Source organism: Anabas testudineus, chromosome 7 (genome assembly GCF_900324465.2).
Source record: "Anabas testudineus chromosome 7, fAnaTes1.2, whole genome shotgun sequence".
In the NCBI taxonomy this organism is placed as follows: domain Eukaryota; kingdom Metazoa; phylum Chordata; class Actinopteri; order Anabantiformes; family Anabantidae; genus Anabas; species Anabas testudineus.
In genome coordinates, this window is record NC_046616.1 from 21,012,850 (window position 1) to 21,029,419 (window position 16,570).

The 16,570-nt window shown below is 44.9% G+C and overlaps 1 protein-coding gene across 2 annotated transcripts in view; it reads left to right on the plus strand.

Annotated features, from left to right (window-relative positions):
- plxna2 (plexin A2) overlaps positions 1-16,570 on the plus strand; it is a 153,874-nt gene that overhangs the window by 95,084 nt on the left and 42,220 nt on the right. For both annotated transcript variants that reach the window (XM_026368099.1, XM_026368101.1), the window contains exons 6-13: positions 63-186; positions 2,617-2,770; positions 4,774-4,870; positions 6,756-6,870; positions 7,457-7,657; positions 8,362-8,458; positions 8,697-8,896; positions 14,985-15,136. In XM_026368099.1, the coding sequence (XP_026223884.1) occupies positions 63-186; positions 2,617-2,770; positions 4,774-4,870; positions 6,756-6,870; positions 7,457-7,657; positions 8,362-8,458; positions 8,697-8,896; positions 14,985-15,136 (1,140 nt within the window). The remainder of the gene's footprint in view (positions 1-62; positions 187-2,616; positions 2,771-4,773; positions 4,871-6,755; positions 6,871-7,456; positions 7,658-8,361; positions 8,459-8,696; positions 8,897-14,984; positions 15,137-16,570) is intronic.

The following is a 16,570-nucleotide window of genomic DNA, read 5'->3' on the forward strand; positions in this document are numbered from 1 at the left end:
GATTAAAGATCAACATTAGTAACTCCTTTATTTTTTATCTGCCCCTCCTTCTGCCTGCTCAGCTGCTCTCAGAGGAATCGGTGTGAACGTGCAGATGAGCCTTATCGTTTTGCTGCCTCCCTCAACCAGTGTGTGAAGGCAACTGTGTACCCAGACAGCATTGCGGTGTCAGAACCCAGCGTACCTGTAAGTTTACACAACCATACACACTCCTACATTTACTACACGCATGTACACACACTCACAATGCCAAACTCCTGCAATCTCAATTGCTACTAACACAGCACAATAAGAAATTATCTCCCTTCTACATATTCCCTACCCACGTACAGAGGCAGTGGATTTTAAATGATCCCACATAGCAGTTTGCCTAGTCTTGATTGTAGCTGATGCATAAACATTAGATGGGAAGGTTCATGAGAGCTCCACGTGGGCGTTTCAGCGTGCATATGCTCGCTTGGTACAGAGCAGTCGATATGTGTGCCAAGACATGTTTGTGTGGGTGGGCGTGTAGGTGTTAAAGTTGTCCGAGTGCAGCTGAGTACGGTGCAGTATTTCCACATGGGCTGAGCCAAAACAGACACACGGAGCATCAGTGGAAGGCTCCTCATGTCCGAGGTCTGGTGAGTGCTGCACATGTGCACGCGTGGACACACACTTGCTGTAAGCATTTAAAATACCCTCACTAGTAAAAGGTCAGTTTATCCAAAAACACAGAAGAGTGAAAGTACTTTTTTCAGTTTGCTGAGATTGATTCGCAGATGTTCAGTAGAATGTAGCTTCTGTTATTAAACAGTTCCTAATTTAATATGTCAGTTACATGGATATGTCATGGACACTTTCAGATACAGAGAGATTGGACACACAGTATCTTCACTGAACATAACACCAGGTTAAACGCGACAAGATTTGGGCTCAATTTCTTGCAAGAAATGCTGCTTCACAGTATTTTCCTTTATAGTGTTTTGGCTCCTTGATCCAACAGATCCTAACGAGCTCTGTGCTGGTCAGACGATGGTGATTCTGATAACTGTTCCCGGTGGCTCTCTTCTTTACTCTCTACTTGTGTAATCTGTGCCCTCAGTGGACCTCACCCTGTTGTCCAGTCTACAAACAGCAGCTTGTCAAGAGAACATGTTAGCAGTTATGTTTGCTTCTGTCTCAGCCATACCAGCAACAGGGTCATCTCGCCAAACCATCCCCAAAAAAAACACTCACAAATTCCACAGGGGCAGGCAGCTATCACCATGACAACACAGCCTCTTCACGTGGGCACCGGGAGAGACAGAAACTCGGCGAAAACAATCAAATTACCTTTATTAAAAAACTCTGCCACCAATTAGGACGATCCTTGCCGCCAAGCTGCAAAAAACACCCACCGTCATCATCATTGGGGAGGACAGGAGAATGAAAAGAGCAAAGGCATAGTACTCAGACAAGCTCACTTTTTTTGTATGAGCCTTCCTGCCTCTGTGCGCGCTCGTATGTGCGCGTGAGCAAATTTTGAGTGTTTATCTGTATATGTGTGTGTGTGTGTGTCTTGGCAGAACGATGAGAGCTAATTAATGTGAGAGGTTACTCAGGGAATTCTACTTTGAACAAAAGACATTGATTGCTGTGATTGCTGTAATCAAGGATCTCTCTGACACACCTCAGAGCGAAGCAACACAAACATGGTGAAAGTAAAAACAGGGGAAGATGAGAGGTCCTCGGCAGAAAAAGAAATCATCTATCCTCTCGGTGGGTTGCAGAGTAAGCCAGCTAACGAGGGAGGCAGCGTAGTCGGCTACTGAGACAGTCAGCATCTCTTGAAAGGCCTGCAGTTAAGCTGCTCAGCTGCCTTGCCTGTCCCAGTAGCCCCACAGTGTTTAGTGAGAGGCAGATAAAACAAAGAGAAACATCAAACGGTATGGCCCAAAAATAACAGCTAATGGAACAAGGCTGTGAAATGCCATGGTGATAATTATCCAGGCTGGTTCTCTTGGCTGGAGAGCCGGATCACACACCCTGTGCGCAGAATACATTTATTTATAGGCAGAGCAGCTGAAAGCTCCAGCCCCGGTGTCACTGCTCTCTAGAGAATAACTTCAAACGCATACATGCATATGTACTGGATGTTGTGTGTGTGTGTGTGTCTGTCTGTTTGCTTGTGTGTTTTATTCATGTCTGTGTCTTTGTGAATTCTAGAGAAAAGAGGAAAAAACAAATAGAATTTGCCAAGTGGCCATTTTTACTAATGTCTTTGTTTTCTGTCAGCTTAGCATGTTGCCCAATGATTTAATAACTGTGTCTGTTATCAACTCTGATATTAAATATTGTACTCTCAAAGAAGTGCTAAGTGCTCAAATAATGAAGATTAATACTTCTTTTCTTAATTTTGGGCTGATGGCAGCTTTACCAACAGCGTGTTCTATTTTGTATTTAGAGCTTATTACACTGCTGCATTCAAGTGAGCCTGTTTTTTACATTTTCCCGGCCTCGTGTGTCTAAGATAACGTTGCTGAGGCATCACACATTTGACATATTGTTCACCCTACTGCTCATTTGCCTCCATGTTCAAGCTACCGCGACTTCTTCACATTGTAAAAATTCGAATGTTTCTGACCCCATGCGCAGCTGCTGGTGAAGGTGACCGATGTTCCAGACCTTTCTGCAGGCATCACCTGCTCCTTTGGAAACCTGACAGAGGTGGAGGGGCAGGTCAGTGGCAACCAGATACTCTGTGTGTCTCCTGCTGCCAAGGATGTCCCCCTCATCCCCACTGACCAAGGTAACAAACACATACGTACAGCACTGCAGTCCATTCATCGTGAAGTGATTTGCATTGAAAATATTATTTTTCCTCATTCTAAATACAGCCTTTGCAGGACCCCCGCTTCTCTCCCTCTCTAAGCTAACTGCCCATGCACACTCTGAAACATCTTTATTGATTCAACACTCCTAGTTTAAGTCAGGGACCATACATAACAAGCTCCCACTGATACAGGATCAGTCGTCTGGCTGTGAAGTGTGCTACACTCGAGGCCAAGCCCTATTAGAGTTGATGGAGGATCAGACCGAGGTCCCCCGGCCTGTGGCTGAGCTGCAGATCACCACATTACTGCCCTCAGATTGGGCTAATAGGGGATGGTCTAACATGCGGGTTCCATCAGCTGGGGGACGATTTAGTTGAGGGGACAACAGAGAAGCTGATGCGGCTGATTAGAGTCTTTGCATAGCTAAGAATCAGAGAGGTTTGTTACCTGTGGTACTTGATAAAAACACAGAACAAAAAGGACAATAAATATGGGTATAATTAAGTATAGTGCTCAATCATATAATATTTAAACCGAGGTCAAAGGGTCCGATCAGACACATTTGTGGTTAGGTAAAACATATACTAACTTCGCCGGCAACAACTTTTATGTCCAGAGCCAGACATGCTAATTACCTCTAATATATTATTCATAGAAATCTTATGACCTTTCAAGATCTCCTCTGGCACATTTCCATAAATACACCACAGCAACCTGGGCGTCCATTTATTTGCAAACATATATGCAATTATGAATACTAACACCTGTTGTTGGACAGTGAATACCTGTTGTTTGTGGGCTAAGATGGCTGCAGGGCGACTAAAGCAAACACACTGAATAATATATTGTTTGCAGTGTGAGGAAATCACTGTGTGTTTTGGGGGTTTGATAATCCTCCTCCCTGTGAGTAAATGACAGCCCTGTTTGCCCAGAGCTCCCTTGGGGAGTGGTGCATCAGGCGCTAATATGAATGTTCTCCCCCAGGTAAATGTCAGCCATTCCACCCTGTAAGCCCTGCCTCAATCCATCTAGCCATCCATCCATCCTAGCATTCCTCTATTTCTCTCCACCTCACTCATCTTTCCTTTCCTCCCCCCAGCTGTTTATACCTTCATTGTTTTTCTCCACGTTCACTCCCCCGAGGTATCTTCCTCCTGACCTCCCTGCTATCCTCCTCCATCTCCTGTCCCCTAGCTCTAGCCTTTCTGTCTGCTGCACATCAACATCAATCGTCCAGCGGGGATGACCTAAGGAGGGGAGAGGGGGAAAAGAGGGAGGAGGAGAGATAAAAGGTGGCAAGGAAATGGGAAATAAAGGACAGAGGAGGAATTAAAACAAGAGCAAAGCGGCAGAGGGAGCAGGGGTTAGGATAAAACTGTGAGGACACTAGGCTTCAAAAAAAAAAAGAAGAAGAAAATAGCTGCCACTCTTCTCTGCAAAGGAAAAAACAAAATCCTAGAGGTGGACAGAAACTTTGTACCACTTTGTTTGCCAGATCCTGCGAGACAAACGTGCAGTGGTAGGAGTCAGCTATGAGCCTGCTGTACAGACTTGTGTGAAACAGAGCCTGATTCCCAACAGGTGCTGTAGAGAGAACGGGCCACGCAGGGTCATTCAAGCCTCCTACACACTGAATGTCATCTGAAATTCAGGCTGCTCTGCACATGCACAAACGCACACACACACATATTTATGGAGCCTGTATTCTCGTGGGAAGAGATAAGAGGTTGTTTTTTTTTTTGTTTTTTTTTTTACAGTGAACAGAAGCACAGCCAGAATTTTGTTGAGCAAAACGCAGGGAAACAAAATGTGATCAGATTAAACGGGTCTGTGCGTGAATAAAATATACCAATGTTGTTTGCACAAATATGTAATGTTGCCTATAATATGCGTCCCATGTACAGCACATAATGTGCTTTCTAGATATATATTAACAACATGTGCATGTACAGTAAATGTTCTCGTCTCCTTTATTCAGACTGGTCAGGTGTTGAGCTGAGACTCAACTCTAAAGAGACTGGTCAGATGCTCATCAGCACGGAGGTCAAGTTTTACAACTGCAGCATCCACCAGCTGTAAGTATATTCATTCTCTCTTCATTTACCAAAACAGTGTCGCAAACCTGCTGCCCAGAACCACTGGATCAGTGTTTTAGGAATTAAATACAATTTGTCCTTAACCCTACCCTCCACCAGTCCTCTAAAAATATCCCCTGTAAAGACAAATGCAATCTGATCGCTGGCTGCTCCCTGAGCACCGTAACAGGAAGTGTCTGTGCTCTCGCACTAATGAATTCTTCTTGTGAAACGCGCTGCAGTGTAAAACCCACTGCTTACTGCCTAACAGGTAGGGATTTCATGGCCTTTTTCATGCCCTGTCTCTCTCTGATTGAGTGATGTTGAATTGAATCCCCAGATTGGAGATCTCACCATTGTCGTTTTTTTTTTTTTTTTCAATTGCTCACTCCGTTCCACTGTGGCAGATTCTGTTTGTGCAAGATCCAAACGCGTTGCTGACTAGTAGGCAGTATCACACAGCGGAGAGCGGGAGAGAAAGGATATCACTAGCTAGGGTGCAGGAATCGTAGCATTTCATATTATCCTTTCACTATCCCCTTGACATTAAAACAAAATGTTGTAGACGTCTCCTTTGCCAGATAAAAGCAGGCAGTGTTATTCTGCATCTCTCTCCCTCTCTAGCTCAGTGTTACACATCTACACACACACATGTACACACACACACACACACTGCCCTATAGCTTCATGTGGCTGTCTGAGAATTGTGTCTGAGTGGCACAGAAAGCAATTACCAGCTCTCACATCAGCTCAGTTAATCTGCGACGACAAACACAGTTGTACACACGTGCACAGGCGCGCGCGTGCACTCAAAAAACGCAACACACAGGGAGGATGCGCACACTTGCAAAAGGGCAAACTCTCTCCCTCGCACGCTCTGATGCCCGCTCCTGCACTCTCTCCCTCTCTCTCACACACACACACACTGTTTGACTGAAGGTGATTCAGCCCTCTTCTCCTGAATTAGTCTGCTTGCCAGAGAGATCCCTCCTATGCTTTTTGCACCAATGAATATTTCACAATAAGCAAGTATGCATAACTCAAGCTTATATCAGGCAGAAAAAGGGAGAGGGAGAGCCAAGCGAGACTACAATGCGTTCTCCTAACAGTTAGCGAATACATAGTGTAGTAACACGATCAATTTAAAGTGGATGTTGTCTTTGGTGTGGCAATAAACAGAGAGTGTCATGTCGTGTAGCCTCAGGCTGCCACTGCTCTCTGTTTGCCTGCCATTTATTGCATTTGCTCACGTCTCCGTCCATACACACAGTTAGAAAGTACTTTATCTCAAACAGTGTGAGACTTTGAAGCGCGATGCTTCTTCTAAAGCACTTTTCACTTATGTAAAAGTATTAACCTGAAATCAAAGGCACTTCGCTATGTACCCCTGTTGTGATACGTGCACACTTGCGTATTGCACATGCAAAAGGACTCACACACAAACACGCACACACACCTAACAGCTGGTAATTACAGCGACACTCCAACAATGCAGGGCTAATGGTAATTGCAGGATCAAGCTGCGCCAATGTCTTATTTGTCCTCATTACTCAATGTTCCTCCACTCTCTCTCTCTTTCTCTCTCTCTCTCTCTCTCTCTCTGTCTGATTCTGGTTATGAGGGCTAATATGCAGCCTCCTGTTCACACATGACACACAGTATTAATATAAGGCAGTAAGAAATAGATGCAGGGAGATGTTGGCCTAGTAGCTAGTAGGTACTGTGCCAACCACAAGGGCACAACAACAGCAGGTGCCCACTTGGGATCTGAACTCATTTCCTCTGTGGCACTTCCCCACTTTGGCAAACTCGCTGCCCCTCCTTTGACTGTGCTGCTTTTGTCCTGGCTCTCTCGCTCACTGTGCGTTTGTGTGTATCCATGCAGGTGTCTGTCATGTGTGAACAGTGCCTTCCGCTGCCACTGGTGCAAGTATCGCAACCTGTGTACCCATGACCCCTCCAGCTGCTCCTTCCAAGAGGGACGAGTCAATGTGTCCGAGGTTGGTACCCATACACACATACTAACAAACACACGTGCATAAGCAAGCTTGGTGGCACAGTGCTCTCTTCCTTTCCTTCTTTCAAGTCCTCTCTCTCCCTCATATCCTTTTCCTCTGTTTTCCTTCTGTCTGCATCCTGCTCGGTGTAGCAGCTCGGTGTCTGCCTCGGGGCAAGTCTTCAGAGGGACAGCCATCTAAGCTCTTCTGTTTCAGAATTGGCGTTTTTTTAATGCAGAGCTCTTGTTCTCTGCAATAGCAATTAACAGTCCATTATCTCTGGAGTTATTGAGCTTAACGTGTCTTTAAAATGACACAGGGCCACTCTGACCAAGTCAATCACGCGCAGTAGATACAAGCTGTTTGAAGTGCGCCATGGATCTCTGGCTACTGTGCAGTGCTTATTTACGTAGAGCCTTTCATTTGTGCAATTCTAACTTCTCTAAACACACGTGGTCCTACTAAAGTGTTAGAAGCTGCAGTTCCATTCATCCTGCTAGTTACCTAAGCACCAGAAAAAGCACCATTTGCATTTGTCAGCTTTGTTGGCACTGATGTGCCATCTCTGCCCTGTGCCTGTTTCCTCCAGGACTGTCCCCAGCTGGTGCGCTCTGAGGAGATACTCATCCCAGCGGGGGAGGTGAAGCCTATCACCCTTAAGGCCAGGAACCTGCCACAGCCCCAGTCTGGCCAGAGAGGCTACGAGTGTGTCCTCCACATCCAGGGCGTTAGCCACAGAGTCACAGCCCTGCGCTTCAACAGCTCCAGCGTGCAGTGCCAGAACAGTTCGGTAGGTTGGGTTATGCTTGCACTATTATATGTAACTGATGGCGCATGATGTGTTTTTGTGTGTGTGTGTGTGTGTGTGTGTGTGTGTGTGTGTGTGTGTAAGTACAAATTTAAATACATGTACACACACTGGCTGCATTACTATCTATAGAAATAATAGTGCTAAAACACGTTGTCACAGTGTTTGTGTGTGTTTGTATACCTATGTGTGTCATTTAGTCAGTAGAGACACACTAGATGGAGCTGAGGTAATTACACTGGAGAAGACTGCAGCATGCCTGTGCCCTCCAGTATATCACGCCGCTGATTTCTGCTGTATATCCCCAGTGGAACCACATACAAACACAATTTGTATGTGTTTCTATCTCCGTCTCTCATACGCTCCCACTCCCACACACTCCCACAATAAAAGTCAAGCTAGAATTAAGGGCACAGGAGGCAGTTAAGGACAGCTTCACTAAAGGCCAGAAGGGAAGATCAAGCCTCTGCCCAGCTGTCCCACTTCTTGCGGTTCCTCACTTTGTCAGCTCTCTGATGATGTAAGGTTGGAGTAACATTGGAACGACATTGTGCTGCATCGGCAGTACAAGGACTCTTACATTCCCAGACTTCCCATTGAAATCCTCCCTTCTTTTTTATCTTTTCTCCACCTTTACCTCCATCTCTCTATCTCTGCCTCTCTTTCTCACCATCTCTGGAATCCAGTATCTGTACGAAGGAATGAAAATCAGTGAGCTGCCCGTGGATTTCTCAGTGGTGTGGAACGGCAACTTTATTATTGATAACCCAGAGAATATCCAAGGTAAGAACAAGAGATGCTGCTGACAGCATGTACTGACCAACAGGATGGAGTTGGACAAAGTTCATGACACTCTGTGTTTACTATTTATATGGTATATTAATCATGTCCAACATATGTTTTAGTCATTATAAAAGAAGAGAGTTAGTTTTCTTAAATAAAAAATACTCTTTGTAAACATGTGTGCTATTTAGCTGCTGCACGTTCACTGTATATCCACACTGCTTCCCATATCCCACAGTGCACCTGTACAAGTGTGCAGCCCAGCGGGACAGCTGCGGCATGTGTCTGAAGGCTGAGAGGAAGTTCCAGTGTGGCTGGTGCAGCGGAGAGGGAAGGTGTACCCTGCGGCACCACTGCCCTCCCATCAACCCTTACACCACCCGCTGGCTGAACCTGTCCAGCAAGAACGTCAAGTGCACCAACCCACGCATCACTGAGGTCAGTACCCGCAATCCTCTGTCCTATCTGTCCTTCCTACCAGTCCAGATATTTAATTTGCATTAGGACGTATTGAGAATCAGCTGCGCTATGCTGCACTATTTTCCTCTGGGCGCAACATGAATGAGAATGAGCCTTAAAAGAAGCTCAGCACCCAGTGCCTGCTGATCTGTAAATGTTCACTATCATCCTGTCTCATCTATTTCTTTCCGCATGTGTTTTTCTAATGGAGAGATGGATTTGTATTTGGTTATTTCTCAAGAGCAGAACACTGCATGCTTCCCAGTCTGTATCTGAATGACTGTGTATGTGTGTGTTATGCTTGCTGGCCCATATTCATGTGAGATTTCATGTCACCTTGGGGACTTATTCAAGGGCAGTGGTGCTGACACACACTCAGACGCTCACATTCAGAGATTTTCAGTTTTAAACATCTGTCTCTTTGACGTCTGCTCTCTTTTTGTGGCTGGGTGCAGGATGCACAGATGTCTACTCCTAGAGTTTGTCTGTTGTCGTCCCTCAAGGTTATCCCAGCACTTTGAAGTAACTTTGACGCCAACAAATGTTAAAGGAGAGTTGTATAAAGATAAACAACTACTTTATTGATATAACTATTGTTGCTAGCCAAAAGTAATAAGCATTTTTAATGTGTGCAGCCTCATGTGTTTTTCTCCCACTCTATGAGTCTTCTGAGACATAACAATAAACCAGTCCAACATGTCCCCTATCTCAGCAATGCCAGTGCCATGCCCTGGAAGTGCTTATTTGTTGTCCCATCAGTGGGCCTTTGGCTCTTTAGGCCACATTCTCATCCCATCTAGTGGGCTTACTGTCAGGGGAGACCAGGCCAGAAGAACACGCTGTTTAATTAGGCGTGGTAACGCACCAGTGCATCGTGGTTAACCCACCAGACCCCTCTACCTCCGCATTGTTCCATTTGGCCTCTCATTCCTCCACCGCATACTCACATCTAACTCCAGCCAATTAAAAAGTGAAACTAACAACTTGGTTAATTGATTTGCTACACTGTGTGCGATAAGCCAGAAAAGAGGAGTAGGAGAAGGCCATCTCTGCTTCTCCCTGTTTCTTTCTGTCTTGCCTGTTTTTTGTTCTGTCTGTCCTCCACCCCTGGTCCTCCTTCCTCTTTGTGTGTGCTGTGTCTCTGACTCATCCTGGGGAATGAAGTCACTCTCTCTTGTTTGACTCCATTATGCTTACAGTTCTTCATTGTATGGCACATGCTTATTGTCATCCATTGGGACACATTGTACTTAATTTCCCTCCGTTTCTATTAATGTTATGACTGCAATACCTCACAGCCAAGGGCACCACCTGCTCAGATCAACATCTGCCACTAAACATATTAATAGATAAAGATCACATCACATTTTATGACAAATTAAAGAAGAAAACCACATAAGTCCAAAAGGTTCACATACTTTTTCCTGCCAGTGTACGTACACTGCCTGTCCAAAAAAAGTCACACACTGATATTTCGTTGGACCGCCTTTAGATTTGATTACACACTCATTCACCATGGTATCGTTTCAATACGCTTCCCCAGATCATAGAGAAACTACTCACTGCATCTGTTCAAGTTAAATAACATGTTATATATAAAATTTTATTAAAGGTTTACAGACTTGCAAATAGTCAGCAATCACAAAAAAATCCTTTATATATTAAAGGCATAAATATAAATAAAGCAAATATTCATCTATAGCAGCCCCAAGACCAGATGATGTTGGGTTGAGTGGAAACAATTAACTGCTAAAACTCCTTCCAACTGTGTATATATGGTGTTTAAGCCACAGATGATGCAACGACTTGATTTTGCTGGGAAGCTGTAAAGGCATTCTAAAAACACAACATAACAATAAACTAAATATAAATAATTACTTACTGAGTGTTTAATGCCAGTGTACAATGACTCTTTTAACATTGAGAAATGGTTCGTGTTCAAATTGTGACCATGTGTACCATACCACGAAAAGGTGATCAAGACAAACAAAGAGCGTAAGAGAGGGGAAGGGGATGTGGAGCCCCTGTGGGCCGTCTGAACTTGTGTCTGTTTACAGCTGTAGGAGGTAAAACCAACTCTGCATTCATTTCGATGCTTCGCGCTGCACGCACTTCAGAGACACGCAGGCGCGCAGTTAGTTCTTCCCCTCAGTGCCGGTGAAGTCGGCGTTCGTTTGCGCCGTTCCCCAGCCCCCCTTCGTCTCTCAGTGATTACAGTTTCTTTAAGAAGCAGACATCCCCCTGGTGGGCTGAATTTATTAATAAATTTGGTTTTGATTGTGTGCACCAAAGCCCCCCCATCACGAGCTGATTTGTATACATACTGGCACATTAGTAGATGTGCCTACCACTAGATAGACCTTTTGAATACTTAATGTTCCTATTAAGTGCCATGGTGCCTCCCACCAATGGTCTATTAATATTAAAGAGATGTAAGCCCCTGCTAACAGCACAGGGAATGACATCAAATGAAGCTGAGAGCTGGATGGGCGTATGAAAGGCGTCTGCTCAATAGGCTTTGGACGCGGCTTCTGTATGAGTTTACAGTACAGCTAAGAAGATTCCCTGCCTCTCAGTGACAGTGAATATAAAAATCAGGCTGTTGCCTTAGGAAAGAAAAAATGTAGGATTCCTCTCTTTCCCTCACACAGTTGCGAGCTGATTGTTGGTATTTTGAACACCACGGGGATGGTGGGCCTGTCTGTCAGCATCACAGTACAGTACAGCTGAACTTTCTTCGCTGCTGTAACCCGGAGAGATGCTGCACTGTACTCTATGTGTGCTACACTTAATTAAACCAGCCAATAGAGGGACAAGTAGCATGTCAAACATTAAAGTGAGCCTTGAGCATGCAGTTTCATGCATGTGTACGCACACACACAGCCATTATCCGTATACTCACTGAGGAAAACTCTCTTAATTTTGTCTTTTTTTTTTTGTCTTCCAATGCACTAAAAACTCCTTTTCATCACGGGCCTATCTCTTGGCTGACTACAAGACATTTAAGACCCCCATAAAGAATTTAGGATGTAGTTTGTTCGGGAACAAGTGATCAGTGGGGTTTTATCAACCCCATTAAATGCTACTCACAATTAAATGTGACATGCTCGAATTAGTCTGAGCAGAGTCCAAAGACAAAGAGATTAGCTGCAAGCTCCTAAATTGTATCAAGGGCTATTTAATTTCAAAAGGATAATATACAGCTGCGGAAAGAATGGAAATACGTCTGCTCTCATGTAGTGTAATCATAGGAATTTCTTTTCAGAGCTTTAATGTGTTAAAACCCCTAATGTAATACATGTATGTTTTAAAGGTTTAGAATAAAGCCCTGATATTGTATATTTCAACAGTAAAAGGGATAATTAAACATTATTATCCCTGAATTGTCTGGAGAATGCCACTGTGCGTGGTCAGCTACCGCAGTTACAGTGACGTGCTATTCTTGCATAGCCTAAAGGCAGCAGGGGCGTGCTGTAGTATTGCTTTCTGCTGTAGGTGTTAGTTTAGCCTCAGCTGCATCAGCACAACTTTCTCCACCATTACTTCAGCTGAATAAGTCAACACAGCATTGACAGACATCCCCAGGCCACTTCACTTTAACCACCAGTTTTTCATTTGCTCAGCCGAGCAGATCGTCTCCTCAAAAGTGAAAATTTCTTTTCTGGAAGTTTCTTTCTTATAGATTAATATGCCTCTCTTCTCGATTTAGGTCAATCTCATGCCTCTTTAGCCTAATCTTTCTGTGGTTGTTGCCAAATCCAGCAGAATGTCTAAGGAAATTGTGGTAGTAGGTGATCAATACTTCGATCCCCTGAGCTGAAGAGAGATAGATAATGCGAGAGAGAGTGCAAGAGTGCGAGCAGGGAGTGTGATGCGCAAGCTGACTAGCTGTTTGCTGGGAATTACCCTGTATTGACAGTGTGACAATGCCAGACAGGCAGCAGCACTGCTCCTAAAAGGATTACACAGGGAGCATGGCATGGCAGCACTGGGCGGGAATGGCAGGGGAAGTTAGGGGTGGCACTGTGTTCGTGCTTCCAGTGAGGCTTCCTCTTCCCCTTTCCTCGGAAAGTCCACGTGGTAAGACAAACAAGCAAGCTGGTGCTAGGAGGAGGAGGAGGAGGATGTGTCACTTAGCCAGAGGGAGACGAGATGATGAAAGACGGAAAGGAAAAAGAGGATGTTGCAGTGAAATCTAAAGATCTACTCCGCCCATCTAAAGACTATCTGCAGTGCATGACAGCAGTGGGTTCCCTCTGGTCTATAAAGGTCATTAGGATCTGGTTACAGGCACTCTAAACACATCATGTACAAGTAGACTCCTTTATAGATTTTTTTTCCACTTTGTTTTGTAAGAAACACAAAAACAAAGAGCAGTACTTCTCTCCCTCCCTCAAAGACACGGGTGGCGTGAGTCTTTGAAGTGGTGCTCTTTCTGTGATCCACTGATGAATTGAGGCTCTATGTGCCAATGGTGAGCTCAGTGGAACGGGGCTTCATGCATGGATTAGACTGTCTTCCTGTGCTCGGTCCACCATGGGAAGGGCTCCGTTTCAGCTTCAAGGGTAGAAGAAGGAGGTCTCCCAAGCTTTTAGCAAACCCATGTGTGATCCAGTACCCCTGTCCTGTCAACACCCCTGCCTCACCTGCCATCCATCATGGCTGATGGTACTGGGCAGCGTGGCATCCACACACTCCCTCTGCTGCACAGCTCCTGTTCTCTGGCCTTTTTCTTATTCGAGTCTCTTTTCTCTGCTCTGTTTTTACTCTTTTTCTTTTTCTTTTGTTGTCTATAACCCCCCCCACCACCACCACCACCACCCCTGCTCCTCCTCCACTCTCTCTCTCTCTTTCTCTTGTTTCTCTCGCAGGCCTTCATATTGCTTATGTAACCATCACTAAGTCTACTCGAATAGCTGCTGCCATCGCCTGACATGGATATATTTAGCCATTATGTCCCCCCCCCCCCCCCCCCCCATACCCTGCATGCCCAAGCAGTGGTAAAAGATTCATGTATTCAAACCCCTCAGGCAGTGCAGTGACACACTTACTTTACATCCAGAGCAATTAATGTCCACTAAATCTAGATTACAATGTCGGCATCCCACAGGGAAGCCGCACTGCAATAGTTGGTGTTTGTGGTGGGGAGGGGGTGGCAGTGCAGCCAGCGCCTCTCGAAGGGTTACCATCACGTGACACTTTGCGGCTCAGTAAGCGGGCACAACTGACTGTTGGTTTTTCCCCTTCTGCTTGTATGGCCAGTAATAGCATATTGATTGTTTACATAGCACTAGCAGGTCCACACAGCAAAGTGACAGGCATCTCCTCCCCACTGCCCTCCGCGTTCTCCTTTTACTTCCCTGTCCTCCGAACAGCGCTCTCTACCTTGCTGGTCTCTTCCTTCCTGTCTTTTTCCTCTCTTTCGTTTTGCTCACACTCTTTTAACTTCCTCCTCCTCCTTCTCTTCTCCTCTCTTGTTTAAAGGGCTGGATGGTGGCCAGCCTCAACAGGGCTCTGCAGCACAGAAGGCACTGTGCCACCGTGTGCCAAGGTCATGCTGGGCAGCCATATTGTATTTTATGAGTAGGTGGTCGGCACAAAACATTAATACGGACGCTTGTTTGATTTATCACCCATGGCAACAGCAGTAGGTTCTCCATATTGGTGATAATTGCTCCAATTTTCCTATAGATCTATTTTCTATTCTGTTGGATTTATTGTTGTGTAGTTGAAAGAATTGAAAAATAAGTGTGGACTTTAGGTGTCATTGTGTGTGTTTGCCAAAGTATGTGAAGGACCTACAAAGCGTGTACCATTAACTACTGTTGTGATGGGAGCACGCTCCTGGCACAATGACTCATGGCATGTTCTGACATTCTGTGGATGTGGGCATGGGGCGTGCGCTTAATTGCTTTTACAACCACCTGGACCGAAAGAGCATTTTTACCCTTGAGCATCCAAGAAAACCTGTGACCATTTATGATTTATACAAGACAGAGAAAAAAAATATATTGTTCACAGAACTTGTGCAAGCTTCTCCTTGACTTTGGCTGTTTCTGCCATATAGGTGACCCCGGTGGCTGGACCCCCAGAGGGAGGCACACGGGTGACCATCCACGGCACGAACCTCGGTTTGGCTTTCTCAGACATGGTGGGCAACGTGGATGTGGCGGGGGTGAGGTGCACCCCTGTAGAGGATGGCTACATCATTGCTGAGCAGTAAGTCACACATACAAGATGAGCCTTTTTATTTTAAAGCTATTGTTGTATTGAGATATGACATATCAATACTTCATTCACGTTACCTGAACACAGTTGTGAAAACATTTGCTGTAATGTTGTTGCATACGTTGTTTACAAAGCAGCATGAGAATAAGCTAATTAGCACATTTTGTAAACAACTCAACTTGTTTACCAAATCTCTTAATGGGAAACTCAATAACCAGCAATAGTATAAAATCATAAACATGGAACAAATTAATTATCACACAGTCCTAATGGTGTGCTGGTGAACTGGGGGTTTGATACATTATGTATGGGGTGTTAGAGCTACCAAACTCTGATCAATAGATGTGTATTGTGACAAATGCTGCTTGCCACACAATCTCTGCCTTAACGAAGACTGGAGCAGGTCCAGACAGTCTGGCCCTGACATCACTGTTCTCCCCCCCTCTGCAGCACACTACCCCAGTTCTCTCTCTGTGGCTCATCCCATCATCAACAATCCCACAACAGCTGTGTGTGTTTACTTGTGTTTACTTCCCTAATTGTCCCACGCTGTGCATACATCACGTTAAAGCCTGTCCCGTTCACCCTGAACTAATGAAATGTAGCCCACGCTTCCCAACTTGCACATTTGCCCCCTGGCTAGACACGCAGACATGTTTAGAGTAAGAAACCCCCATGCCTTATGGTTGTTTAAGCTCCGCAGGTGAGGCAGGCCCCGCAGGCAAGGATAAATACATACTTATAAGATGCCTTGACCAAAATAAGTATTAGTATACTAATTGAGCTTTGTTTGTGGAAGAAAACAAACATTATAATAATTCTATACAGCAGCTCTGATGGGTTAAATGATTACATCATTGAAAATCATTATAATATGAAGAAACTCAATACAAATGAACATTACATGGCTGTAAACGCATTACTGAGTACCACAGCCATCCCCTCTCCCAGTAGAAATATTATAATAATAGTATTTTTGGGGTTTTTCAGGAAAGACAAATTCTCCGAAATAATTGGCCGGTCTCTCACTTAGTGTGAAATTCTCCTGTCTCCGCTGACTTCAGTTAGAGAACGGTGTAAAGTTGGAAATTTATAGCTGTGCACTCAGTTGACACATATATATACACACACATGTGCACACACACGCACGTGCACACAGGCTATCACAGTCGTGGCTCTCAGAGGAGCCTTTAACCCTAATTCTTTCCTTGGCCTATTTCTGCCCTCAGAATGAGAACAGCTCAGCACCGCAGCGTTGCTGCAGCTCACGTGCTGGATATCAGTTCGTACGCTGCTGGTTCGGTACATGCGCCATACACATATCCTCTCACACATCCGTTCTTGCACAGTTGCAGCTCACCTGTTGGTTGTTCTCATAACACACGACATTATGTCAAACTTTTGGTGGCATTTGAACAGCACACA